The sequence below is a fragment of the Macaca thibetana genome, chromosome 15 (assembly GCF_024542745.1).
Source record: "Macaca thibetana thibetana isolate TM-01 chromosome 15, ASM2454274v1, whole genome shotgun sequence".
NCBI classification, from domain to species: domain Eukaryota; kingdom Metazoa; phylum Chordata; class Mammalia; order Primates; family Cercopithecidae; genus Macaca; species Macaca thibetana.
Genome location: NC_065592.1, coordinates 39,776,177 through 39,802,932, shown reverse-complemented (window position 1 = coordinate 39,802,932; position 26,756 = coordinate 39,776,177). Strand labels below are relative to the sequence as shown.

The following is a 26,756-nucleotide window of genomic DNA, read 5'->3' as shown; positions in this document are numbered from 1 at the left end:
TATAGTTTGTCTTTGTTGGAGGTTTTTTGTTTACTTGTTTCTGAGTGTGTGTGTGTGTGTGTGTATGATCTGGTATTAGAATATGTATAGTTATTTTATCACAGTCTGTGTTTTCCACTTTGAGTGCAATATAGAAGCCTTATCACTAATTAGGTCCCTTTACCCTTCTTTTTGATATTGTTATTTTAAAAATCACCTCTACATAAACTGAGAACCACATCATACAGCAAGGTTATTTTTGCTTTCAATCATGGAAACATAATTCTAAAAATTAAAGAGGGTAAGCCAGGCATGCATTGTAGCCCCAGCTACTCAGGAGGCTGAGGCAGGGAGGATTGCTTGAGCCGAGTCCAGGAGTTCAAGACCAGCCTGGGCAACACAGTGGGACCCTCATTAAAAAAAAAAAAAAAAGCTAAAGAGGATAAAAACAGTCTATTATTTTTCTCAGATATTTACATTCTGCTGCTCTTTTTTCATTCCTAATGTTCTATTTGTTTCATGAGTGTTCATAGTTGATTGTTGGAGCATTTTTATGAGAGTTGTTTTAAAATTCTTGTCACATAATTCTAATATATCTGTGTCATCACAGTGTCAGTGCCTGTTGATTGTCTTTTCTTGTTTACATTAATATTTTCCAAACTTTTGAGTTGTTTCATAATTTGGTATTATATCTTTGACATTTTCTGTATTATGAGACTCTGGATCTTATTTTAGTAAATGGACAATCTGTCAAGGTTTAGAATGAACATTCTCTTTCGAATTTGTGGTTTCATTTTCAAGTTCGTTTTCAGAGATCTTGCAGGGCTCTTCTGATTTGCCCCACCTCTGGGCTGCTCAGGCCCATTTAGAACCAAGGCAGTAATCTAACTATAGTTCAATTCTCAGAGCTTTTGCTATCTTGATTCATACCAGTTTCACACATGGGCTGCTCAAAAGTGTCCTGACTTTTTATACCAAAGTGTCCTAACTTTTTATACCAATTTAAAGAGTTACTTCCTCCAACTTTGTCCTCTCTATACTCCTACTCTCCTACTCTCTAGTTGGAAAGGGGTAAAATACTACCTCATTGATATCCTTTGCTTAATTCGGGGCATGGTAGTTTGACAGGGCTCCTCCCAACAGTCTCTATAGTGTCCAGTGGGGAAAAGAGGTACAGTTTCTTTTATTGTATGTGTTTTGAGTACAGCGTAGTCAAATGGCTCACTCGGCAGAGTTACCTGCCTGCCAGTCTTTTTACTAGAGAGAGTAGACTTCTCTTGAGACGTTTGGCATCTGTGTGCTTTGGTGCTTCTGGATTATAGGCTACTGTAGCCTATAATTTACTATAGATTGGAGGCAAAAGCAAACGAGCAAACAAAAAATGCTTCAGGGAACTTACCACAGGTTGTCTCTCAAATTTCAAAGTTCCTAGTCAAGGCTGCCTTCCCTTCTCCGCCTGTCATTTATTTTGCCTTTTGCCCTGGGGATTTTAGTTGTAATTAGCAGCAGGATGAGGATACTGTGTACTTGCTCTAGCTTGTCATCTTGTCTAGAAAGGGAAATCAGGCCGGGCGCGGTGGCTCAAGCCTGTAATCCCAGCACTTTGGGAGGCCGAGATGGGCGGATCACGAGGTCAGGAGATCGAGACCATCCTGGCTAACACGGTGAAATCCCGTCTCTACTAAGAAATACAAAAAATAGCCGGGCGAGGTGGCAGCGCCTGTAGTCCCAGCTACTTGGGAGGCTGAGGCCGGAGAATGGCGTGAACCCGGGAGGCGGAGCTTGCAGTGAGCTGAGATCCGGCCACTGCACTCCAGCCTGGGCTACAGAGCAAGACTCCGTCTCAAAAAAAAAAAAAAAAAAAAGAAAAAAGAAAGGGAAATCAACCCTGACTTTTTTTTTTTTTTTTTCCTGAGATGGAGTTTTGCTCTCGTTGTCCAGTCTGGAGTTCAACGGCACGATCTTGGTTCACTGCAACCTCCACCTCCTGGGTTTAAGCAATTCTCCTGCCTCAGCCTCCTGAGTAGCTGGGATTACAGGCATCTGCCACCACGCCTGGCTAATTTTTGTATTTTTAGTAGAGACAGGGTTTCACCATGTTGGTCAGACTGGTCTTGAACTCCTGACCTCAGGTGATCTGCCCACCTCGGCCTCCCAGAGTGCTGGGATTACAGGTGTGAGCCACCATGCCTGGCCTATGATTCATTTTTGTATCACTCATAAAGCATACCGCAATGCCTAGTGTACAGTTGGCATTAATTAAATATTTGTTTCAAAAGACAAGAGTGAGTGAGGGAGGAACATAAGTAGCTCTGTATCTCAAAATGTTCGTTCAGCATAATATGATTGAGTCATCAGTTTAAATTCTAGCCCCACCTGCTTTCAGTGTGAACATAGACTGGTTACTTAACTACTTTGAGCCTCAGTTTCATATAATATGACAATGGTAATATCTACTTCATAGGATAAGTAAAAATAAGATGATATATTTAATGCATTTAGCACAATGCTTGATAATAAACAGCAAATATAGTTCCTACTTATATTAGTAATAACAATTATCAAATATCACTATCTGTTTCTTGTCCTCATAGGAAACTCTGCTCTTAAAGACAAAGAAGATCAATTTGGGAGAACACCACTTATGTATTGCGTGTTGGCTGACAGATTGGATTGTGCAGATGCTCTCCTGAAGGCAGGAGCAGATGTGAATAAAACTGACCATAGCCAGAGAACAGCCCTCCATCTTGCAGCCCAGAAGGTAAGAAGTAAAATTTCTTTGAAGAGTAAATGTTTTGTGTGATATCTGCTAGTTGATTAGTGAAACTATGCAATGGACAGATAATAAAGTCTCAAGTGCATGACTCATAGATTTTATATATTTTCTCTAAAAGCTGTCGTTAAGCTACAGAGAGTAAAAGCACAGATAACTATCAGCAGCTGCCTTCCAGGTTCCTTGAACAGTAGAATTTATTCTATGATCTAAAGTTTATTGGAAAAAAAGTGATCAAATTTATATAGACAATGTGATCAAACTATGTTACCAATCTGTGTATAGGGAAAAAATAGAGACCAAAAAGAAGTACTCAAAGATATTAATAGTGGTTAGGTTTAAATTTGGGGAACATATGTGGAATTTTTTTCCTTTTCACGGTTTAAAATTTTTTCCTTAATGAGTGTTACTTTTACTGTAAAAAGTCGAAATCCCAGCCTGGGCAACATAGCGAGACCACATCTCTACAAAAAATTTAAAAATTAGCTGGGCATGGTGGCACACACCTGCAATCCCAGCTACTTGTGGAGCTCAGGTGGGAGGATCACTTGAACCTGGAAGGTTGAGGCTGCAGTGAACTGAGTTCACATCAATGTACTCCATCCTCAATGACAGGGCAAGACCCTGTCTCTAATTAATTAATTTAATTTAATTTAATTTAATTTAAAAGGTTGAAATGTCTCTTGAAATATGTGGCATTAAGAGGCATAAAATAAATTTATTTTCTGAATGTATTTTCAACTTTTAAAAATCTAAAACTATGTTGCCAATATCAGTGATTTCACATTTTTAAATTTAAGAGCTCAGATTTTTAAGATTAAAGCCATCAAACAGATAAAATAGGAAGCTTCTACATTTATTTAAAGACTTATTCACCTAAAAACTGTTTTTCCTCCATAAAATTTTGTTCTATAAAATAGATTTCCAGTCCTGGTATTTTCTTTTTGTTATTTTAGATTTCTGAATTGTTTGAATAAAAAGCAATTAAAATGAGTTAGATCCAGCGGGAACTGTTAGAGTTATTTTCTATTTAAAAATGTGAATCAGATATAGCTAATTAAGGGGTTAGAAAAATACCTTTCATTAGTTGAATGCATAAAAAGAGGCTGACATTGAGTTATACTACTGAATATGCTAGTTATATGCGCTTCTCAGTTAGGTCTGCAGGTTATTTCCAAAGTTACTTCTCTTGAATTTGGTTTTTATTATAGTAATTTAAAAAAAAAATCTCCCTCATTTTCAATCTCAGTTTTAACTACTGCTCGGATATTTATAACCTTTCATTTAGGCTTGTCAGCTGATGAAATTATTCACTCGAGAAAGGTTAACTCCATTTAACTTGTTATCATAAAAGAGCAAACAGTTCACATTGGGAATAGCCACAAAATTAAGACTTTGATACCCTTCAGATTTTTCATTATGATTGATTTAGGTGTAAAACTCAGCTTCAAAAATGTGAAGTGAAGGAACCTAGCTTAACGGCAAGCAGATTACATGGAACAAGTGAGGATTTCAGTTGATGATCCAACAGTATAACATCCTGTAGAAGTATTATATGACCAAGATGGTTGAAAGAAGAGCAATGTAAAACCAGACTTGTTAGCTGTAATCTTTTCATCAGATACCATGCATTGTTTTCTTTTTTTTGTTTCTACTTTGATTTTTTTAATTATAAGTTTTTCATAGTATCAAAGAATTAATAGAACTATGATTTATATGGCAGTATTTACATAGTTGATTTCATAACAGATTTCACGTTCTTTCAAGTATCTGATAATTATGCATTTTCTTCCTTTCTCTGTGTTGCTGTTTGTTTTTACATGCTTGCCAAAAGCAGTAATGGATCTGAATTTCCAGCAAAGGATAGTAATAATTCTTTAGTATTCTCCTGTGTCCAATCAAATCTGGGCATTGTGTTCGTTCATTTGTGCTTTATACAAAGCACCAGCATTCAGAAATCAAAGATAGTGTATACTATCTTTGATTAAGGAATAAGATAGTAAATGATCTACAAATGAGTTTCAAAGAATAACTGGAGATAATATGTCCCAAGGCTGTAATACTCCTTGCCTCCAAACAGACACAAGCACAAATTCTCTTTAGAGAAAACATCTTCACCTTAAACTTCCAGGATTTTCCCATATTAAATAAACCAAACATGAACTGACAATGAAAGATCACCAAACACATAAGGGAGCAATCTACTATGAATAAGAGTCAGCAGAAACAACAAACAGATTTAGTCTATGAAAAACATCAGTGATTGGCATCATTAGAGACACAATATAAAATAACCACTGATGGAATGCTTAAAGATATGAAAGAAGAAATCAGCCAATCACAGTGGCTCACACCTGTAATTTCAGCACTTTAGAAAGGCCAGGCAAAAGGCTCTCTTGAGGCTAGGAGTTTGAGACCAGCCAGGGCAACATAGAGGGACTCTATTTATTTAAAACAAAAAAATATTAGCTGGGTGTAGTGGCACACACCTGTAGTCCTAGCTCCTTGGGAGGCTGAGGTGGAAGGATTGCTTGAGCCCTGGAGTTTCAGACCAGCCAGGACAACAAAGTGAGACCCTGTCTCAAAAAATATCTATTTTATTTAACATTATAATTAAAAGAAGGAATCTGGCAGGGCGTGGTGGCTCACACCTGTAATCCTAGGACCTTAGGGGGTCAAGATGGGTGGATCACTTGAGGGCAGGAGTTTGAGACCAGCCTGGGCAACATGACAAAGCCCTGTCTCTACTAAATACACACACACACACACACACACACACGCAAATTAGTTGGGCATGGTAGTGAGCACGTGTACTCCTAGCTACTTAGAAGGCTGAGGTGGGAGGATCGCTTGAGCCCAGGAAGTCTGCAGTGAGGAGAGATCACACCACTGCACTTCAGCCTGGGGGACTGGAGTGAGACCCTGCCTCAAAAAAAAAAATGTAAATACATTAAAAAAAAATTTAAAAAACAAGGAATCAGAAAAATGAGAAACCAACAAGACAGTTTCATAACTAGACATCGATTCTGGCCATAATGGCTTATTTTAAACTAACTTGCCTATCAAAAAAAATCTGTAAAAACTGAATAAAATACTGTATACACTGTTTGAAGGCATTGAGAACAATCAGCACAGGCAGGATCTAAGAGACTATAATCATTCAAAGACGAGAAACACATGAAGTGAGCACCACATTCATCCTGGCCTTTTCTTTATGGCATTTTCCAAATTGGAATGCAAAAGAATACAACCCTAACAGGACGCAGTAGTCTTACCGGGCTGAAGAAACTGAGGCAGAGTTTGGAGATAATAGTGGCTATAACTTAAAGGTCAAAATCCTGGAGAGGAGGGAATTGCAGAGAAGGAATGCAAGAATCTGGATACAAATTCCTCGCAAGTTTTTAGCGGATTGCTAAACTGTGCTTGTATACGGTGGTGCTCTAAGAAACCTAGTATTAAACAACAGCTGGGAGACTAGAGAGCTGAGTAGAGATTGTTTTAAATTATCCTATATTTTCTTTTATGTTTAAATCTCTTAATACATAACATTGATTTTTGTATAGGGATCCATTCTCACTTTAAAGTGTATGGATAACTAATTTTCCCAACACAACCTAGTTCATTAATTTTTGGCCATTTAGTATCTGCTCTGTGTCAGTTCCAGGCTTTTGTACTATGAACTCCCTATGCATTTCTTTTTTTTTTTTTTTAAATGAGGGATCCTGAATACTAGGGAGCCTTTTGGGAAATTTGAAAATAAAAGTTACATGATCAGTGTGTTTTAGGGGGACTAATATGGCAACTAAAGCTACTTTGGAAGCGAAAGAGTGGAGATCCATAGATTGCTATTATAGTTCAGGCCAATAGAGAGGAGTTGGGTTTAAGAGATATATTATGGAGATAGAAGTGTTCATTCAACAAGCATTTGTTGAATATCTACTATGTAGTCATAATTATACAACTAGAGAGAATATGAAAAAAATGAATCACATATGTTAACTTATAGATAGGTGCTCTCAGTACCCATCCCTATTAAACTTCATTTCCCTTTGCTTAGTGAACCTTCTGATATATTGGATATCAAATATCCTTTCCAAGTATTGTCTGTCCCACTCAATTCTGGTATCCATGAATGCAGAAGTATGCTATTTTTGTCATTATGAACACTCATGTATATGTGTATACATGCATTCATTCAACATGTGTTAAAACTATTATGTAACAGGCATCGTGTTGGGCCTTGGAACACAAAGGTGGACAACATGATTCCTGCTCTTAAGTTGCTTACAAAGATCATGGATGAAGATATTAAATGATAATTAAAGCTGATTGATCTACCTTGTAATACATAAGTGTTTTATAAAATATCTATACCCATAATATATAGTCATTGTTATTACTGACGTGAGAAGACCAAACATTCTCATATATTATTTATTATGTTTTTAGTATTTGTGTGTGTGTGATAGTGAACTATATTATGTTATCTTTTCTTGGGTTCATTAGTGGGAAAAGCTCATATTCCCAAATTGTTTTGCTCCCATCTCTATTTGAGCCCCATTACCTTATATTGTAATTATTGCTTATTTGTCCCTTTTCTACTAGGCTGGAGCCTCAGGCAAGTAGCTCTTTTTGTTTGTTTTTGAATCTGTCTGAATCTAGTAGGTTCTGACATGTCTTGGTTGAATGGATTTTATTTTACTTTTATAGAAAGTCATTACTAATACAAATGCGAGACCTTTTGTTTATTGGAAACATTTATCTACTTTATATATATGTGTGTGGAAAAACTTACTGAGCTGTGCTGCTTGGCTTAGTTATTTCGGCACATGTTCACTTCTCTGGAAGCAAATTACTGTTAGTCCAAGAAACTGAAGAAATGGTTTACCCATGAGAATAAAATTAATCTCAATATACTGAACATCTGCACCTAATTTGTTTTTCATTTAGAACCATCAGTTTAATCCAAGAAAGCAATTGATCATAGCTTTTCTGGGCTTCTCACAAAAGATATCTAATTGTTAGAAATGTTTTGCTCCAGGGAGGCTGCTATTTCTCTGACTTCTACAGATACATTTGTTAATAATGATAAAAAAAACTTTAGAAATATTATTATATGTTAATAGTTATGCATGTTTAATCTTCCAATAGGTTTTTTGGCTTCAAGAAGATTAACCCTACCCACTTTGAAAAATTATATCACAGTAAACACAAAAATTAAAGAACCTTCTGGTTGTGGCTGCATTGTCCTTTTTTTAAATTCATAAACAATTCTCAGTTCATCTATGAAAATTGAATGTTAATTTTCAGTTTTCAAGATATGCTATTTCCATATTAATGATTTACAAAAAGGAAAAAGAATACCTCTGAAACTTTTCAGGAACACTTATACCAGGTAACACTATTAGGTTTTCTTATTTTGCACATGCATACACAAACACAACAAACAATCCACACCCCAGTCCCCTTCAACTCTATATTCCCCCTCAGTACATATATAGCTCTACCGTAACTCATCACCACAGTTTATTGGAGATTTTGCTTATCTAGATCTCACCCCCAGTAAAACTATTTGAAGGCAGTGACCATGTCTTATTTGATTTCATAGTTACAGTCCTAGCATAACTTCTGCTACTTAATAAAGACAGTAATTTGTTTAGGGAATACATGAATGAATGAATGAATGAATGAGTAAATGTGAATATCAAATAGATTTAATATGAAGGGCATGGCCTTCAAAACTGTTGAAATTTAAATGAATAATTATATTTATTCCTTTTCAGTATCCACTCCCCGCCTTTACAATTTTGCAATCAGGATTTTTAAAGATTTTCTGTGAGCTTAATTTCTCAATAAATAACACTCTTGTATGCCTCAATTTCTTCATCTATAAAATGGAATAATACATCCTATCATTCTATGTAGGGATGATGAGTCCTTAGCTATAAAGCATTCTGTTTGTTGGAGAAATTTATTCTCAAGGACTACATTATCAATATTATTGCTGTTAGTCACACTACAATGTAGGCGCAAACATCAAATTACTATTTAGAGATCATTAGATGTCAGAGATAGAAAGGCTCTTTGGGATCTTCTTGTCCAGTTTGTCCTTGGATGAGGAAACTGAACTCTACTCCTTTTACATCTCTTCTCTTTATAAATTACTGTACTCACATTCTCTTTGCCTTTGCATATGCCTGGATTTTTTTTTTTTTAATTATCTTAAGCATAGAGATAAGAAAGGAGAACGGGGCCTGGTGCAGTGGCTCACGCCTGTAATCTCAGCACTTTGGGAGGACGAGGCAGGGGGATCACCTGAGGTCAGGAATTTGAGACCAGCCTGGCCAACATGGTGAAACCCCGTCTCTACTAAAAATACAAAAATTAGCTGGACGTGATGGCGCACCTGTAATCCCAGCTACTCGGGAGGCTGAGGCAGAAGAATCGCTTGAACCTAGGAGGTGGAAGTTGCAGTGAGCTGATGATATTGCACCACTGCTCTCCAGCCTGGGCAACAGAGTGAGACTCCATCTCAAAAAAACAAAAACAAACAAACAAAAAACAATGGAGAACAGAAAAAACATTAGGTACCTAATACCTAGAAGAGATCAAACTGAGCATTTCTTATTTTTGCTTCAGAATTTTTAAACGAAACTATAGATTCACTTGAAAGCTTCCATTTATCTTCCAATACCCTTCTTTCCCTGTCTCCTCAGTCTGCCTTGATTTTGGTGGTTTCAATTCCCATGCATGTGTTTCTACCTTTGTGTGTGTGTGTGTGTGTGTGTGTGTATGTGTACATGTGCACATACACTGTTATGCATAAACCATATTATTTTACATCTTTAAATTAATGGTATTATACTGTGTGCCATTTACCAGCTTGCTTTTTCAACTTAATATTATGTATTTGAAACTTATTCATGTTGAAACATGTAGCCCTAGTTCCTAAAAGATTATATCCAGGTGCCTAAAAGACACATGAGAAGGTATACAACATCATTACTAATCAGAAGCAAATTAAAACTCCAATGAGTTACCACTACATGACCAGTGGAATGTGTAAAGTAAAAAAGTCTGGCAATCAGTATTGATTGATGGTGAAGATATGGAACAACTGGAGCTCTCCAACATTTTTGTTGAGAATGTAAATTGGTACATTCACTCTCACAAATTATCTGACTATATCTGCCAAAGCTGAACACACACACACATACACACACCCCTCATCTCAATTCATGCTCCCAGCCCGGTTATAATACCTAAGAAAAATAAGTGCCTCCTTCTACCAGAAGACATGTATGAGAATTACATGATAGTTTTATTTAGAAAAGCAGATATTCCTTTTTTTAAATTCTATTTTTCCATAAGTTATTGGGGGTAAAAGTGGTATTTGGTTACATGAGTAAGTTCTCTAGTGAAGATTTGTGAGAACCTGATGCACCCATTTGTGAGAACCTGGTGCACCCATTTGTGAGAACCATGGTGCAGCCTATGGTATACTGCACCATATTTGTTGTCTTTTATCCCTTGCCCTCCTCCCACTTTTCCCCCCAAGTCCCCAAAGTCCATTGTGTCATTCTTATGCCTTTGCATCCTCATAGCTTAGCTCCCACATATCAGTGAGAACATATGATGTTTGATTTTCCATTCCTGAGTTACTTTACTTAGAATAATAGTTTCTAATCTCATCCAGGTCATTGCAAATGCTGTTAATTCATTCCTTTTTAAGGCTGAGTAGTATTCCATTGTGTATATCTATACACCAGAGTTTCTTTATCCACTGGTTGATTGATGGGCATTTGGGTTGGTTCCACAATTTTGCTATTGTGAATTGTGCTGGTATAAACATGTATGAGCAAGTATCTCTTTCGTATAATGACTTCTTTTCCTCTGGGTAGATACCCAGTAATGGGATTGCTGGATCAAATTGTAGTTCTACTTTTAGTTCCTTAAGGAATCTCCACACTGTTTTCCATAGAGGCTGTACTAGTTTACATTCCCACCAGCAGTGTAGAAGTGTTCCCTGATCACCCCATCCACACCAACATCTACTGTTTTTTTATTCTTTGATTACGGCCATTCTTAAAGGAGTAAGATGGTATTGCATTGTGGTTCTGATTTGCATTTCCCTGATCATTAGTGATGTTGAGCATTTTTTCATGTTTGTTGGCCATTTGTGTCTCTTCTTTATAGAAGCAAATATTCTTAATAATGCAAACAACCCAAATACGTACCAACAGGTGAATGGGTAGCTAAATTGTGATGTATTCCTACAATGGAACACTACATGAATGAACTGCTGACATGTTCAGCCACATAAGTGAATTTCATAGACATTATGTTGAATGGAACAAGTCAGACACTTATAAAAAATTTATTTGCTGTTCATATGAATCTCAGGAGCAAGAAAAACTAATCTATGGTGATTCAAATCAGATTTGTGGTTACCTAAAAGATGGGTAATGACTGAGAAGAATATGACTAAGCTTTCAGGGGTGCTGAAAATGTTCTATATGTGTGTGTGTGTTGGTTACATTAAAAGGTATCAGTCTGTGTGCTTAAGATTTATGCACTTTACTGTATATGTTATATTCTCAATTTTTAAAGTGTTATTTAAAAAATGATAAAATGTTCAGAACTTGGTAGACATTATTTGTAGGGTAGGTAAGGGAGGATGGAGTCAAGAATGGTTCCTGACCTAGACTGTTAAGCACTCAGGTCGAATTTCCCCCATCCTTAGCCTCAGGAGCTACATGAAAGCCCTGTGTCTATGCTCTTTTCCAGGGGTTCTCAGATAAACATGCAGCAGAATCACTTGGAGGACTTGTTAAAACATAGATGTCTGGGCCCCACCACCAGTGTTTTTAATTCAGCAGGGCTGGTGTGGGGCCAGAGAATTTGCTTATCTTAACAAGTTCCCAGGTGATGATGATGATGTAGGCAACACATTTTGAGAATCACTATTCTATTCTGCTTATACCATTTGTCTTTGCTGCATTTTCAATACTATTGGCTCCATAACCTCTAGATATCTATCCTGTTTTACTACTGAACCTTTTGATTGGTATTCCTAGCTCTTAATGACATGACTCATAGAGGTAGGATATACTAGTCAAGGTACAATTTTGAGAGGAAATTATCAAGTTCAGTTGTGAAAAATGGAATTTTAGGCTTCGGTGGTAATGACTAGCATGAATTGTGATATACTCATTTGCATCTCCAAAGTGAGGTCTTGGCTGGAGTTATTAGTATACATATAGAAACCATAGAAGTAGGTGAAGTGCTCAGGTGTGGTTTATAGATGGGAAGAGGATCAGAAATAGAAAGCACCAATATTTAAGGTTTATTTACAGAAAATAAACTTACAAAGGAGACAGTAAAAGATAGGAGAACTAGATCAGAGTGGTGTTATGGGGCCAGAGGAACAGGTTTCAAGCAGAAGAGGATCCATTTGTTTCATCTTTTTTACTATGATGCTAAGATTTGAATAGTTCCTTTTCCAGTAAATGACTCAATAAATGGATGGATATAAATATGATAAAAATTAAAAGGCTTTCATTGGATTTTTCAGTTAGAAAGTGACCTTAGGAAGAGCAATGGTATTTAGTGGACATACAAGCTGGCTATATGTCACTGTTGATTAAACAGGAAATGAGGATATGGAGACAGTGTGAGTGATTGATTAATGGGGTTTTTGATCAGGAAAAGTGTTAACAGAAGAAATTGTGGTGGGAAAATTTTTAATAAATAATAATGAATCTCTCCCAGTATAATCATCACCCACTTTCTATAAATATTAATTCATAAACTTCTTTCTGTAGACTCCAACCAAACTGTTTTATTATATATTCTATTATTTCATCCATAAATATTTCAGTTTATATTCACTATATATCTAATTCATATATCCCCACAATATCATTGTACCAAAAAAAATTAGTGATAATTCTGTAATATTATTACTAATCAGTGTTCAAATTTTCCTGATTATATCTTAAACTTTTTTTTACAGTTGATTTATTCAAATCAGGACCTAAACAAGGTCTGTACATTGCATTTGGTTGATAAGTCTTTTAAGTCTCTTGTAATCTAATAGATGAGAGATATTTGAACATGTTTAAATGTTAAGGAAAAGGAGACACCAAAAATTTAGGAGAAAGAATGGATTATTGATGGATCAAAGTCACTGGGGAGATGGGAACAGAAAGGACAGTTGGGTCTGGGCGCGGTAGCTCAAGCGTGTAATCCCAGTGCTTTGGGAGGCTGAGGTGGGCAGATCACCTGAGGTCAGAAGTTCAAGACCAGCCTGGCCAACATGGTGAAACCCCATCTCTACTAAAAATACAAAACTTGGCCAGGCATGGTGACACGCGCCTGTAATCCCAGCTGCACGGGAGGCTGAGGCAGGAGAATCGCTTGAAGTTGGGAGGCAGTAGTTGCAGTGAGTTGTGATCGCGCCACTGCACTACAGCCTGGTCAGCAGAGGGAGATTCCATCTCAAAAAAAAAAAAAAAAAAGCGAAAGGACAGTTGGAAAATTTAGATATACACAGTAGGAATGTTTGTTCAATGAATGAATATGCCATGAACTTAGAATGTATGTGAATATTCTTGACAATCAATTATAAAATATGAAAATTGGAAGGGCCCTTGGAAATTATTCTTATTTTACAGATGGGAAAACAAGGATCTGTAGGTTTTCTTTTGATTAGAGGGAGATGTTTTGGCCCTAAAGTAGGGGAGACTGAATAGGAAAGGACACCTTAGGGATATAGGGGACTACTGCTGCTCCTCTCACACCTCCCCAGACCAATACTTTGGGAGACTGAGGCAGGTGGATCACCTGAGGTCAGAAGTTCGAGACCAGCCTGGCCAACATGGTGAAACCCCATTTCTACTAAAATATAAAAATTAGCTTGGTGTGGTGGCATGTGCCTGTAATCCCAGCTACTCAGGAGGCTGAGGCAGGAGAATCGCTTGAACCCAAAGGGTGGAGGTTACAGTGAGCCGAGATCATGCCATTGCACTGCAGCCTGGGTGACAAGAGTAACATTACGTCTAAAAGAAAAACATATATATATATATCTCCTTATACATTTAACCCTCAGAGCAACATCTTTTTATTCTTTAATTGGAAATATTATATTTGAGTTGAAGAAACATTATCATATTAATGTTTCTGTACCCAGTTCCTACCCTTTCCAGCTCTGTCATTTGCTCAAACAAATCTGTTTTATTTAAATCAAAAGGGATGCATATAGGCCTAGATCCTAGTTAGATACTTTTGATAAAGAGTCTTTATTTATTTTATTTTATTTTATTTTTATTTATTTATTTTTTTTGAGGCGGAGTCTCGCTCTGTAGCCCGGGCTGGAGTGCAGTGGCCGGATCTCAGCTCACTGCAAGCTCCGCCTCCCAGGTTTACGCCATTCTCCTGCCTCAGCCTCCCGAGTAGCTGGGACTACAGGCGCCCGCCACCTCGCCCGGCTAGTTTTTTTTGTATTTTTTAGTAGAGACAGGGTTTCACGGTGTTCGCCAGGATGGTCTCGATCTCCTGACCTCGTGATCCACCCGTCTCGGCCTCCCAAAGTGCTGGGATTACAGGCTTGAGCCACCGCGCCCGGCCAAGAGTCTTTAATCTTGTAATTTTATTGATTTCAACTTTTGTTTTTAAATTACTTTTATTAATGGTTTGCTTTTTTTTTTTTTCTTTCGAGACAGAGTCTTGCTCTGTCACCCAGGCTGGAGTGCAGCAGCGTGATCTCGGCTCCCTGCAACCTCCACCTCCTGGGTTCAAGCGATTCTCCTGCCTCAGCCTCCAGAGTAGCAGGGATTACAGGGGCCTGCTACCACGCCTGGCTAATTTTTGTATTTTTAGTAGAGACGGTGTTTCACCATGTTGGTCAGGCTGGTCTTAAACACCTGACCTCAAGCAATCCACCCACCTCAGCCTCCCAAAGTGCTGGGATTACAGGCGTGAGCACCATGCCCAGGCTTATTGATGGTTTTTCTTGTGGAAACATTATTTAATCAAAACAGATGAAAATATGTAGGGAGAGCTTTCTTTTACAAACATATTTTGTGCTGCTTTGTTTTATATTATAGGGTACAGAAATTTGTTGTTGTTTTCATGATGCACAATGTGACCTAATTTACCTAGGCTTACTCCTTTCTTAGTTCTTGTACTTGTACTTCTGTATTTCTCTGATTCATTGATATATTGACCACTTGTTCATTTCAGAATTTTCTCTGGAATTTGATACTGCAGTAACTTATTTTTCTCCTACTCATTTGATAGTTCATTGTTTTCTTTATTAACTCTTTTCCTTTAGCTCCCATTTCTGCCCCAAGATAAAAGTCTTTCTATATATTCTACCTGTCAGAGGTCTCATCTACTTCTGTAACTTTCAGCCATTTTCCCTCAGATATTTGTCTCTAGCCCTAGCCTCTCCCGTAATTCCAGACTTATATTTCCAGCTATCTTCTAGAAATCTCTGCCTGGATATCTTCCCAAAATCTCAATTTCAACATATCTGAAACAAGACCTTACGTTTTTACCTGTAATCAGTCCCGTCATCTGATTTTTAAAAACAATTTATTGAGGTGAAATACACATAGTATAAAATTAACCCCTTTTTTGTGGGGAGGGGGGAGATAGAGTCTCACTTTGTCACCCAGGCTGGAGTGCAGTGGCGTGATCAGGGCTCACTACAGCCTCAACCTCCCGGGTTCAAGTGATCCTCCTGCCTCAGCCCCCCAAGTAGCTGGGACTACAGGCACGTGCCACTACGCCCAGCTGATTTTTGTATTTTTTGTAGAGACGGGTTTCGCCTTATTGCCCAGGCTGGTCTCAAACTCCTGAGCTCAAGCTATCAGCCCGCCTTGGCCCACTAAAATGCTAGGATTACAGGCGTGAGCCACCACACCCAGCCAAAATAACCATTTTAAAGTGAGCAATTCGGGGAGATTTTGTACATTCATAATGTTGTGCAACCACTACCTCTATCTAGTTCCAAAGCATTTCCATCACTCTAAAGTAAAACCTCTTATCCATTAAACAGTTTGTCTCCATTGCCCTGTCTTCCTAGCCCCTGGCAACCACCAACATGCATTCTGTTTCTATGGATTTATAGATATTTCATGTAAAAAGGAATCATATATGACCTTTGTGTCTGGCTTTTTTTCACTTAGGATAATGTTTTTGAGGTTCATCCAAGATGTCACATGTATCAGTACTTCATTTTTATGGATGAATAATATTTTCTGTCTTTCATAAAACCAATGACACTGTATTTATTAACTTTTTTTAATGAGTCTAGAGTTTAAAAGACAGTTTCTTAGGTGAAATTAAGTGATTTAGAAGGGAAAGAGAAAATAACAGAGATAGTATCTTAGAATAAGCTTCTAGTTGACAGTATATAGCTAACTTATTGATGAATAATATTTTCTGTTGTGTGTATATACCACAGTTTATTTATTCATTCATCTAAGTGCTGTTTCCACTATTGTGAATAGTGCTTCCGTGAACGTAGGTGTACATGTACTTGTTTGAGTACCTGTTTTTCAATTCCTTGCTTTGATTGTCCTTCATCAGTTTATGATACTGTGTTCTTTTAGTCACTTGGGTTTAAAAACTGCATGGCACATAGTAGGTGCTAAATATATGTTAGTTGAATGGATTTGTTAAATTATTGTGTTGAATTAGTTATCATTCTCTTCTTTCCCCTTTACCTCTTCTGTCTAATCACATATTAACTCAATTATAGACTTAACTCTGCCACGAATTGTATGACATTGGGCAAAACACAACTATATGCTTAGTTATATATGCCTAGTCTTCTGTAGACCTGTACAGGACCTCTATTTACTCAGTCTTCTATAAAATGACTTTCTTGAACCACAAACATAAAGCCAAAGACAACCTGGGAAATACATCTTCACTTACAACAGTGGGCAAATATGAATTGCTCCTTGGAATTGATAAGCAACCTAGAGAAAAATCAGCAGTCAGTTTACATTAAAAGAAATTAAAATGACCCTCAAGCGTATGAAAATATGTTCAAATATGCATATAAAAGTCATGCAAATTAAAACTATGCTAAGATATTTTTCCCACCTATCACCTCATTTTGTTGGTGAGGCCGTGGATAAATAAGTTTTTTCATACTCTGCTCCTGGGATAGTTATCTAAATTGTAAATGCATATACCCTTTGACCAGGCAATTCCATTTCTGGTAATTTATCCTAAAGATAAGCCTGCACAAGTAAGAAGTGATATATGTAGAAGTTTTTTATGGCAGCAATATTTACAAAAACAAGGTTGGAAGCAACCCAAATGCCCATCAATAGGAATCTGGTTTAAAAAATGTGGTACATTTATACAATGGAAAACTAGGAAACTGTGAAAAGAATGGCGATGGTGTCTGTCTATTAAAATGGAAATACCTTCAAGATGTATTGTTAAGTGAATAAGAGATGGGTTAAAAATAAGACTATGTAAAATTAAGACTATAAATTGCAAAGAAAATTAAAAAATAAAATAAACAATACCAGGTGTTGTGGCTTATGCCTATAATCCCAGCACTTTGGGAGACCAAAACAGGAGGATTGTTTGCATTAGCCAGGAGTTTGAGACCAGTCTGGGCAACAAAGCAAGAGCCTGTCTCTACAAAAAAAAAAAAAAAAAATTTAAAAATTAGCTGGGCAAGGCCACGTGCACCTGTAATCCCAGCTTCTCAGGAGGTCAAGTCTGGAGAATCAGCTTGAGCCCAGGCGTTCGAGGCTGTAGTAAGCTATGATTGTGCCACTACACTCTAGCCTGGACAACAGAGTGAGTCCTTGTCTCTAAAAAAAAAAAAAAAAAGAGAGAAATAAACAAACCAACAAAAAAACACCAAAAAGATTAAGAATGTAAAACCTTTCTAAAGACATATAAGAAACTAATAAAATGATTTATCCAGAGTGAGGGTAGAGGAAGGAATGGGGCAGATTAGAGCAGAGGTGGGAGAAAGCTTTTATTATGTACCTTTTTGCATTATTTTTTGAACCATCTGAATGCATTTTATGCAAAAATTTTAAGGTAAAAGTAAGTTATTTCTAAAATGATGGCAGCAAAAAGGTTAATAGAAATAGATATGTTTGAGCAAGACTGGGAAATGGCAGAAAATTCCAAGGGAAAGAGATAGACATAAGGTAACTGCAAGTTTACAAAGGATATAATGCCATAGGCAACAAGCACCAGACAAATTACTCTAGTGCAAAGAAAAGTAATTAAACTGTGCAGCAACATTTAAACAGCTGAAGCATAAGTAAAATATTAGCACAGGAAAAGAGGCAGTAGAAGAATTAGATTTTATGTTTAACACATTAAAATGAAAAGATTTTAATTAAAGCTGTTATTTAAAGCTACAAAATATTTTAAATGACGAATCTATATTATAAATCACCTCCATTCTTTATACATTCTCAACCTCTATTTCAGTCCTTCTATAAAGCCAACACATATGCATTCCATCCATGTCAAGAAAAGTCATTTTTTTATCTTGGTGACTTACATGGTACAGCATATGTATGAAAACAACTTTAGATCTGGGATTTGACTGTGTTATGTAAATGAACTAATATTGTTAAAGTGACAGTAGAACTCCCATAATCTTGTCTGAAGGTAACAGACTGCCATGTTTCAAATATTGTCATTGTTTTTCTTCAACTCTTTTTGTTATATAGATAAGACATGTTCATTGCAGCCAAAAAAAAAAAAAAAAAAAAAAAATTGGGTTCTGTGCCATTACTCATACCTTTTGCTTTAGTTAGTTAAACATTTTCAGTGGATACTACTAGGCATCTCTGTGGCTGTATCCACTCATTAGTCCATTTTAAAACAATTTAATAAGTGCCCATTCTACCACAAGCTATGTAGCAAATGGGTATCTGAAGAGTAAGCAATTAGTGATAGTTTGTGAGTTTTTGGCTGTTGGTATGCTTCCGAAAGAAGGCACCAAAAGACATTTGTGATGCCCACATTACTTAGAAATGTAGGAAAATGTTAGTATTTGAAACTCTTATGTCCTAGAATCTTTTTTTTTTTTTTTTTTTTGAGACGGAGTCTCGCTCTGTCGCCCAGGCTGGAGTGCAGTGGCTCGATCTCCACTCACTGCAAGCTCCGCCTCCGGGGTTCACGCCATTCTCCTGCCTCAGACTCCCGTGTAGCTGGGACTACAGGCGCCCGCCACCGCGCCCGGCTAATTTTTGTATTTTTAGTAGAGACGGCGTTTCACCGTGTTAGTCAGGATGGTCTCGATCTCCTGACCTCGTGATCCGCCCGTCTCGGCCTCCCAAAGTGCTGGAATTACAGGCGTGAGCCACCGCGCCCGGCCTGTCCTAGAATCTTAAGAAACCTCTGGATTGAGATGGTGATGTTAGGCAGCTCTTGCAGTTGACTTCAGTGCTGGCTAGGCTACTTTCTCCAAGCAGTGAGAAAGTCCTAAAGAGTCTTGCTTCATTTTATTCCAACTTCTGGAGTTTTTAAACCAGTATTGTTTGTCTTCTTACATGTATGTAGAAACTATCTCTAAACCTATCCTCTCATTTTCCAGTTTAGAAGCTGCTTTCGAATATTTAGGATCTTACTTTCAAATTACTATTCCAGTCAAAACCAGTGTTGAAGGCCGGGCGCGGTGGCTCAAGCCTGTAATCCCAGCACTTTGGGAGGCCGAGACGGGCGGATCACGAGGTCAGGAGATCGAGACCATCCTGGCTAACACGGTGAAACCCCGTCTCTACTAAAAAATACAAAAAACTAGCCGGGCGAGGTGGCGGGCGCCTGTTGTCCCAGCTACTCGGGAGGCTGAGGCAGGAGAATGGCGTGAACCCGGGAGGCGGAGCTTGCAGTGAGCCGAGATCGCGCCACTGCACTCCAGCCTGGGCGACAGAGCGGGACTCCGACTCAAAAACAAAACAAAACAAACAAACAAAAAACCAGAGTTGAAATGAAAACCCGTCTGTCCTTTAACACTTTGATTATAGTTTATGTACTTCTGTTTACATGGGTAAAATTTATAGTCACAAGGAATAACATGTCAGCACATTCTGATTGAAATCGCAACTTTGAATTTTCTAACATGGTTCTAGTATGAAAAAAAAAACTTCATTTAGCTTCATAGTAGCTTCATAGCAGTTGGAATAGTTGTATATTATGTGTTTTCTATATAAATAAACTGAGGTATAGTTTGAAAAAGTTCTTCAAGGTCACCTTGTCACTTGCAGAGTGACGAATTATCCTGATTTTCTGATTCTCATCTTAATGTTCCTGATACTGCTGCACTGGGAGAAAATTTACATACTTTGCTAAAGGTTCCTTTCTCAGACTTCTTGTTCTTCTGGTCATGAGTAATTCCCAGATCCAGTTTTCCTGTCAAACCTCCAAAGAAGTACTGAAGGGTTTCTGTCTCATAGGTCAGAACTCAGGATTTGAACCCAAAGCTTCTTTCTTTAAATCCAGTGTTTTTTCTTTTTGATAGCTCTCAAACACAGTAGAGCAGCCTTGAAGATTTCGTTTTAAAATCTACATGGCTGTGGAATTTTGTTTTAAATATGATTATGTTTCCTACAATCATATTCATTTTCTAATCATCTTCATCTCTTCTCTGACTCCCATTTTTACCAAGTCATGAAAATACAAGCATCTGCTTTCCATGAATAGATTCAGAGATCTAACAAGCCTAGATTCCCATGGAAACCAATCAAAACTAAAAGGAAAAGAAAGAGTATATATTGAATTTCCATGAAACCTACAGCTTGTTTTTCATTAGACTCATGCTGGTTTCTTTTAAACTCTGGGCACAGGGCCAGCGAATATTTTTATGACTGGTAAAAAGGGACTTCAAATCCATTTACTTTCATTTAACCTTTTAAAAATTAATTTTGTATATACCATACATTCTAAAGAAAATTTGAGCATTAATTTTCTAATTACCTTATGTCATGGGGCCATATTTGTTTACATAATTTCCTCTTGTTTTGTTTTTTTCCTACTCATAGTTTATAACTCAAAAAAAGGATGAGAGGGAATCCGGACGATTATTATTCCTATAGTATGAATATTGTCAACTCTTGGGCACAACATTTTTCCTATGACAAATCATAGGACCAATAAAGGAGGTCTCTTTGTACCTCCTTTAGCTGTTAAGCTTTTACAAGGTGCAGATGATCATTTACAAATATGACAACAGATTATAACTAAAATGCCAAAGTGAGGGGGATTAAGAGAACCAGGGAGGGGGTAGCTGGGGAGGAAAGGTTGTAATTTTAGGTTAAACAATCAAAATAGTATTCACTGAGATGGTGACATTTGAAGCAAGACTTAAAGGAGGTGAGAAAGTTAGCCATGTGAACAGCTGAGGGAAGAGCATTCATTCCAGGCAGAAGGAGCAGTCAGAACAAAGGCCTTCAGATGGGAGCATGCATAGAATTTTTGCAAAATAACAAGAAAATTAGTATAAATTAGTCTTCATGCCTGTAATCCCGGCACTTTGGGAGACCAAGGCGGGAGATGACTTGAGCCCAGGAGTTTGAGACCAGCCTGGGCAACATAGGGAGACTCCATCTCTACAAAAAAAATTTTTTTAATTGGCCAGTCATGGTGGTGCATGCCTGTGGTCCTAGCCACTTGGGGGACTGAGATGGGAGTATCACTTGAGCCCAGGAGGTTGAGGCTGCAGTAAGCCATGATCATACCACTGCATTCCAGCCTGGACAACAGAGTGAGACACTGTCTGAAATAATAATAATAAATATATATATGCCTTATAATGAATGACCAAAAGGAAAGCAGTAGGAGATGAGGAAAGAGAAAGAACGGTAGCCTGATCCTGTAGGGCCTTATAGGCCATTGTCAAGAATGTATTTTCACTCTGAATGAGGTGAGAAGGGTTTGAGGAAAGGAGTGACATCGTCTGACTTATGTATTTATAAAAGAATCATTCTGGCCAAGTGAAGAAATTTTCTTCCAGTTTTAGTACTATCTGTTCCTTCACCCATTCTTCATATAATATGCTTTCAAGTCTCCTCATCCTGATCGCTTTCACCAGATATGCACATATTTGTCTAAATTCCCTTGAAAATGTGATACTAACAACAGAATACAATGCCAGTCTCTGATGAGCTCAGAGTGTTACATGACTATCACTGTTGACATTTTAGCAATGAAATACAGTTGATTCATATTTAAGATTTTTCAAATAAAGGCTCTAAATCTGCTTTATACTTACAACTGCCTAAACTACATCCTATATTAATATGGCTGTGGTTTTTGGACCCAAATGCAGCATCTTATGTATCCACATTTTGAACTTTCCCAGACATACTTAGGTAAAATTGACCATTCTATCCTTTGTTCCTCCAGTACCTTGTGTACTCAACCACTGTTATACCACCTATGATACTGAAATATATTTATTTGTTTACACATTTTATTTCTCCGCAGATGATGAGCATCTTAATATGGAAGAGTGTCTTAGTCATCTTTTTTATTTCCAATGTCTAGTAGTACTTAACGACACTCAATCAATGCTTGCTGAATTGAATTGGGTTCATCATGTAACCTACCCAGGTCCTCTTGATTCTTAGTTGGCCATTCAGTATAGTTGTCATCTCTCCCACTTATGAGTCACCAGGATTCTCATCCTAATCTTTGGTGTTAAAATAGATCCTGCTTATAGAAAACTTTAATCATTGAAACACTAGTACTAAATAAACTTCACTAATTTAAAAAGTTGTTTTATTCTTTTACTATATTTGTCTAAATTATGTCATCAGTATTAACTCAGCCTCTTGAAAAATGTTATATAATCTATCAGAATCCACTTGTTCACCTTTCTAATTCTGATGGGTATGTCATTCATTTATTTTTTCATTTATTTGTTCAACAGATAAATTTTTAGTATTTAATATGTATCAGGCATTACACTATATCTCAAAGTATTTTAAATTCAACCTGTGTCTAAATATGTGGTGTTTTAGATTTTATAATAGTAAAATTAACATTTCACCAACATAACTACTCATTTTCAGGCAGTTTATTAGACATATACTCATAGTTTATCTTAATTATAGATTTCAGAAGACATGGTTTGGGTCCTTTTATTCAAGTCTTTCCTGTCACTTTGTCATTCATCTCTTTTCAAGTCATTTTCTTTTAAGGAATTTGGGCTAAAATATTAGACTGTAGTTTGAAGTAATGACTGTAAACTTCATGTATGTAACTTTGGTTATTTCAGTATTGTACAGATTGTAAACTAAGTGTGTGTGTATGTGTGTGTGTGTGTGTATTCAGGTGCACACAGGTGCATGCTTTAAATTGTTATTTAATTGAATTGTAAGGCTTATACATATTATAAAATGTTAAAGATACCAAGAAGGTTTGCAGTGAAGAATCTGGGTGTAAGGAAAACTTTCTATCTGTGAGTCAAAATATAGAAGTGATAGGAAAAAGATTAATAAATATGACTACATAGTGATAAGAAAGACTTTTTCCTTCCAGAAAATGTGGCAAGGAAAGTTAAAAAAAAAAGACAAATTGGAAACAATATTTGCAAATTATATCATTATCAAAGGTTTAATACTCCTCATATATAAAGTAGAGAAGAAAAAGACCAATGACCCTATAAAAATGAGCAAGAGTATATCTAGATAGTTCACAGAAAATATGCTCAATGTTGTTCATCGTAAAAGAAATAAAAATTAAAATCACAAAGACATAACATGCTTCATGTCTCAGACTGGCAAAACTCCGAAAGTTTTACAACATGTTCTGATGGCAAAACTGTAGGGAAATGAGCATTCACATATTCCTGAATCAAATGGAAATGGTTTCCTTAGCCTGTTTTGTGTTGCAACAACAGAATACCACAGACTGGGTAATTTATAAGGAAGGAAATTTATTTCCCCCAATTCTGGAGACTGGGAAGTCCAATATCAAGGTATCAGCATCTGCTGAGGGACTTCAAGCTGTGTCATTCCACAGTGGAAAGTAGAAGGGCAAAAGAGGGCAAGAACAAGTGAAGGAAAAGGGGGACCAAACTCACTTTTATCAGGAACCCACTCCCATGAAAACAGCAGTAATCCATTCATAAGGGCAGAGCCCCTATGGCCTAATCACCTGTTAGGGATCCCACCTCGATACTGACATAACGACGATTAAATTTCAACGTGAATTTTGGAGGGACATTCAAACCATAGCATTGGTACAACCCTCACGGAGGGAAACATAACAATATCCAGCAAAATTAACCAGAGTGTTCATTTACCTTTGATCTAACATTGTCACTTCTGGGAATCTATTCTATACATGTGGTAAAAATAAGAAATGTATGCACAAGGTTATTTAATTGCAGCATTATTTGTAGTAAAGCTTGAAAGCAAATGCACTTTTTTTGTTGTTGTTTTTTTGAGACAGGATCTCACTGTGTGACCCAGACTGACGTGCAGTGGCACAATCATGGCTCACTGCAGCCTCGACCTTTTTAGGCTAAGGGAATCCTCCTACCTCAGGCTCCTGAGTAGCTGGGATTATAGATGTGTGCCACTGCAACCGGCTAATTTTTTTTTTTTTTTTTGGTAGAGATGGGGTTTCACCAAGTTGCCCAGGCTAGTCTCAAACTTGGGCTCAAGCCATCTGCTATCTTCAGCCTCCCAAAGTGCTGGGATTACAGGTGTGACCACCGTGCCCTGCCTGCAAATGTACTTTTAGAGGGCTGGCTACATAAACAAGAGTATATTCACACAATGGAATGCTATGCATCTGTAGGAGGTAATGATAAATATTTTTATATAATGTTATAAAATGATCTGGAATAAAAAAAGCAAGCACAGAATATTGTGTATGATATTCTCTATTTTATATATAGCTATGAAGTGGCCGCCAGGTTTATTGTTAAGAGAAAAAAGTAAAGTGCTAAAGAGTATGTGCAACCTTTTTTCTGGGAAAGAGGAGAAAAATATTTTCTTATATTTTTAAAATATAGAAGAGTAAATGAAAAATGAATGAAGACTCTTACATAAAGGGAGAAGGAGATAATGTAGAGGAGACAGGGATGGAAGCTAGTCTTATCTGAGTATATCTTGTTCTATAGTTTTGATTTTGAAACTTCATAAATTATTTCCATAATTATAAAAAATTTAAGTGTCTATAGGCTGGGCACAGTGGCTCATGCCTGTAATCCCAGCACTTTGGGAGGTCAAGGTGGGTGGATCACTTGAGGTAAGAGTTCAAGACCAGCCTGGCCAACATGGTAAAACCCCATCTCTACTAAAAATACAAAAATTAGCAACCAGGCCTGGTGGCACACGCCTGGAATCCTAGCTACTCAGGAGGCTGAGGCATGAAAATCGCTTGAACCTGGGAGGCGGAGGTTACAGAGAGCCGAGATAGTGCCATTGCACTCCAGCCTGGGCGACAGAGTGAGACTCTATCTCAAAAAAAAAAAAAAAAAATTTAAGTGTCTACAATGAGCAGTCCTTAAAGATTGATAGCCAAATTAAACAAAGACACCTGTGTATTAAGTTGGTAGCTTAACTGCAGAGTGAATTTTTCAAGTGACTTTATTATTTTTTATTTTTATTTTTTATATTTTGAGATGGAGTCTCGCTCTGTCACCCAGGCTGGAGTGCAGTGGTGCAATCTTGGCTCACCACAACCTCCACCTCCCAGGATCAAGTGATTTTCCTGCCTGTACCTCCCGAGTAGCTGGAATTACAGGCACGCACCACCGCACCCGGCTAATTTTTTGTATTTTTAGTAGAGATGGGGTTTTACCATGTTGGCCAGGCTGGTCTCAAACTCCTGACCTCAAGTGATCCTCCTACCTTGACCTCCCAAAGTGCTGGGATTATAGGCGTCAGCCACTGTGCCCAGCCCAACTGACTTTAAAGCATAGTAATTTTGACTCTGCAGTCATAGTAGGATACATCCTAAGGACAAAGAGAGCTACAAAGAAATCCTAAACTGTATTCAGTAAACATACTGTTAGTATTAATACTGTTACTGTTATTTTGACACAACACAAATAAATGGATCACTATGTAAAGGTAAGATGAAGCAAGTGAATATGTCAATTTCATTAGTAACTAAGATTTTCAGTATAAGAAGTATACAAATATAAACTGGTGGTATACTTGTCTGCTAAAAATTTATATTTCTGAATTTCATAGCACTGTCTACTGAAAAAGCCTAAAAGTAATGACTAACCCCATGAAGGATCACCTTCATCACCCAGATTGTGTCTCTCAATACCACTAAAAGGAACCAGAACTCCTTAGAGAAGTGGCAGCTTAGAAATTGGGACAAGTAATATACGAAATGAGTCTGGCTCCTCTGGTCGTGCTGGATGGCAAGGTGTCTAACAAAGCATACTGGAGTCATGTCAAAGGGCCACAGAAGCCGTGTTAAAGGAGTTTCCAAAGATGGACAATTTGAGTAGCAAAAAGACAGTTACTTCAATGGAAACAAACATGTTAAAACTCCATGAGTTACGAATACTTTTTTTTTTTTTGAGACAGGATCTCACTCTGTCTCCCAGTCTGGAGTGAAGTGGTGCGATTTCAGCTCACTGCTACCTCCATCTCCTGGGTTCAAGCAGTTCTCAAGCCTAAGCCTCCCAAAGTAGCTGGGGTTAAAGGCCTGAGCCATTGCACCTGGCTGTTTTTGTTTTTGTTTTTTGTTTTTTGTTTTTTTTTTGTATTTTTAATGGAGATGGGGTTTTGCCATGTTGCCCAGCTGGTCTCTAACTCCTGGCCTCAAGTGATCTGCCTGCCTCAGCCTCCCAAGGTGCTGGTGTATTTAAAATACAGTTGTTTTTATATGTTTCAGTTTAATTTCCCCTCCTTCCCATCCTTATTGATTTAACTTTTTCAAAAGTTGAAACTACATGGAAAAGTAGGTTTAGACAAATTTCAGTCACTCCCATATCCTTTCTGTCTTATTTTCCCTGCTTTTGATGACAATC

The 26,756-nt window shown here is 37.4% G+C and overlaps 1 protein-coding gene across 11 annotated transcripts in view; it reads left to right on the top strand.

Moving 5' to 3' along the window:
- Positions 1 to 26,756, top strand: part of INVS (inversin) — a 321,952-nt gene that overhangs the window by 110,885 nt on the left and 184,311 nt on the right. For 9 of the 11 annotated variants that reach the window (XM_050761486.1, XM_050761485.1, XM_050761483.1 and 6 more), the window contains one exon: positions 2,574 to 2,740. In XM_050761486.1, coding sequence (XP_050617443.1) covers positions 2,574 to 2,740 — 167 coding nt within the window. Of the gene's footprint in view, positions 1 to 2,573; positions 2,741 to 26,756 lie in introns of those variants that run through there. The other 2 variants (XM_050761488.1, XM_050761489.1) reach the window with 2 other exon arrangements.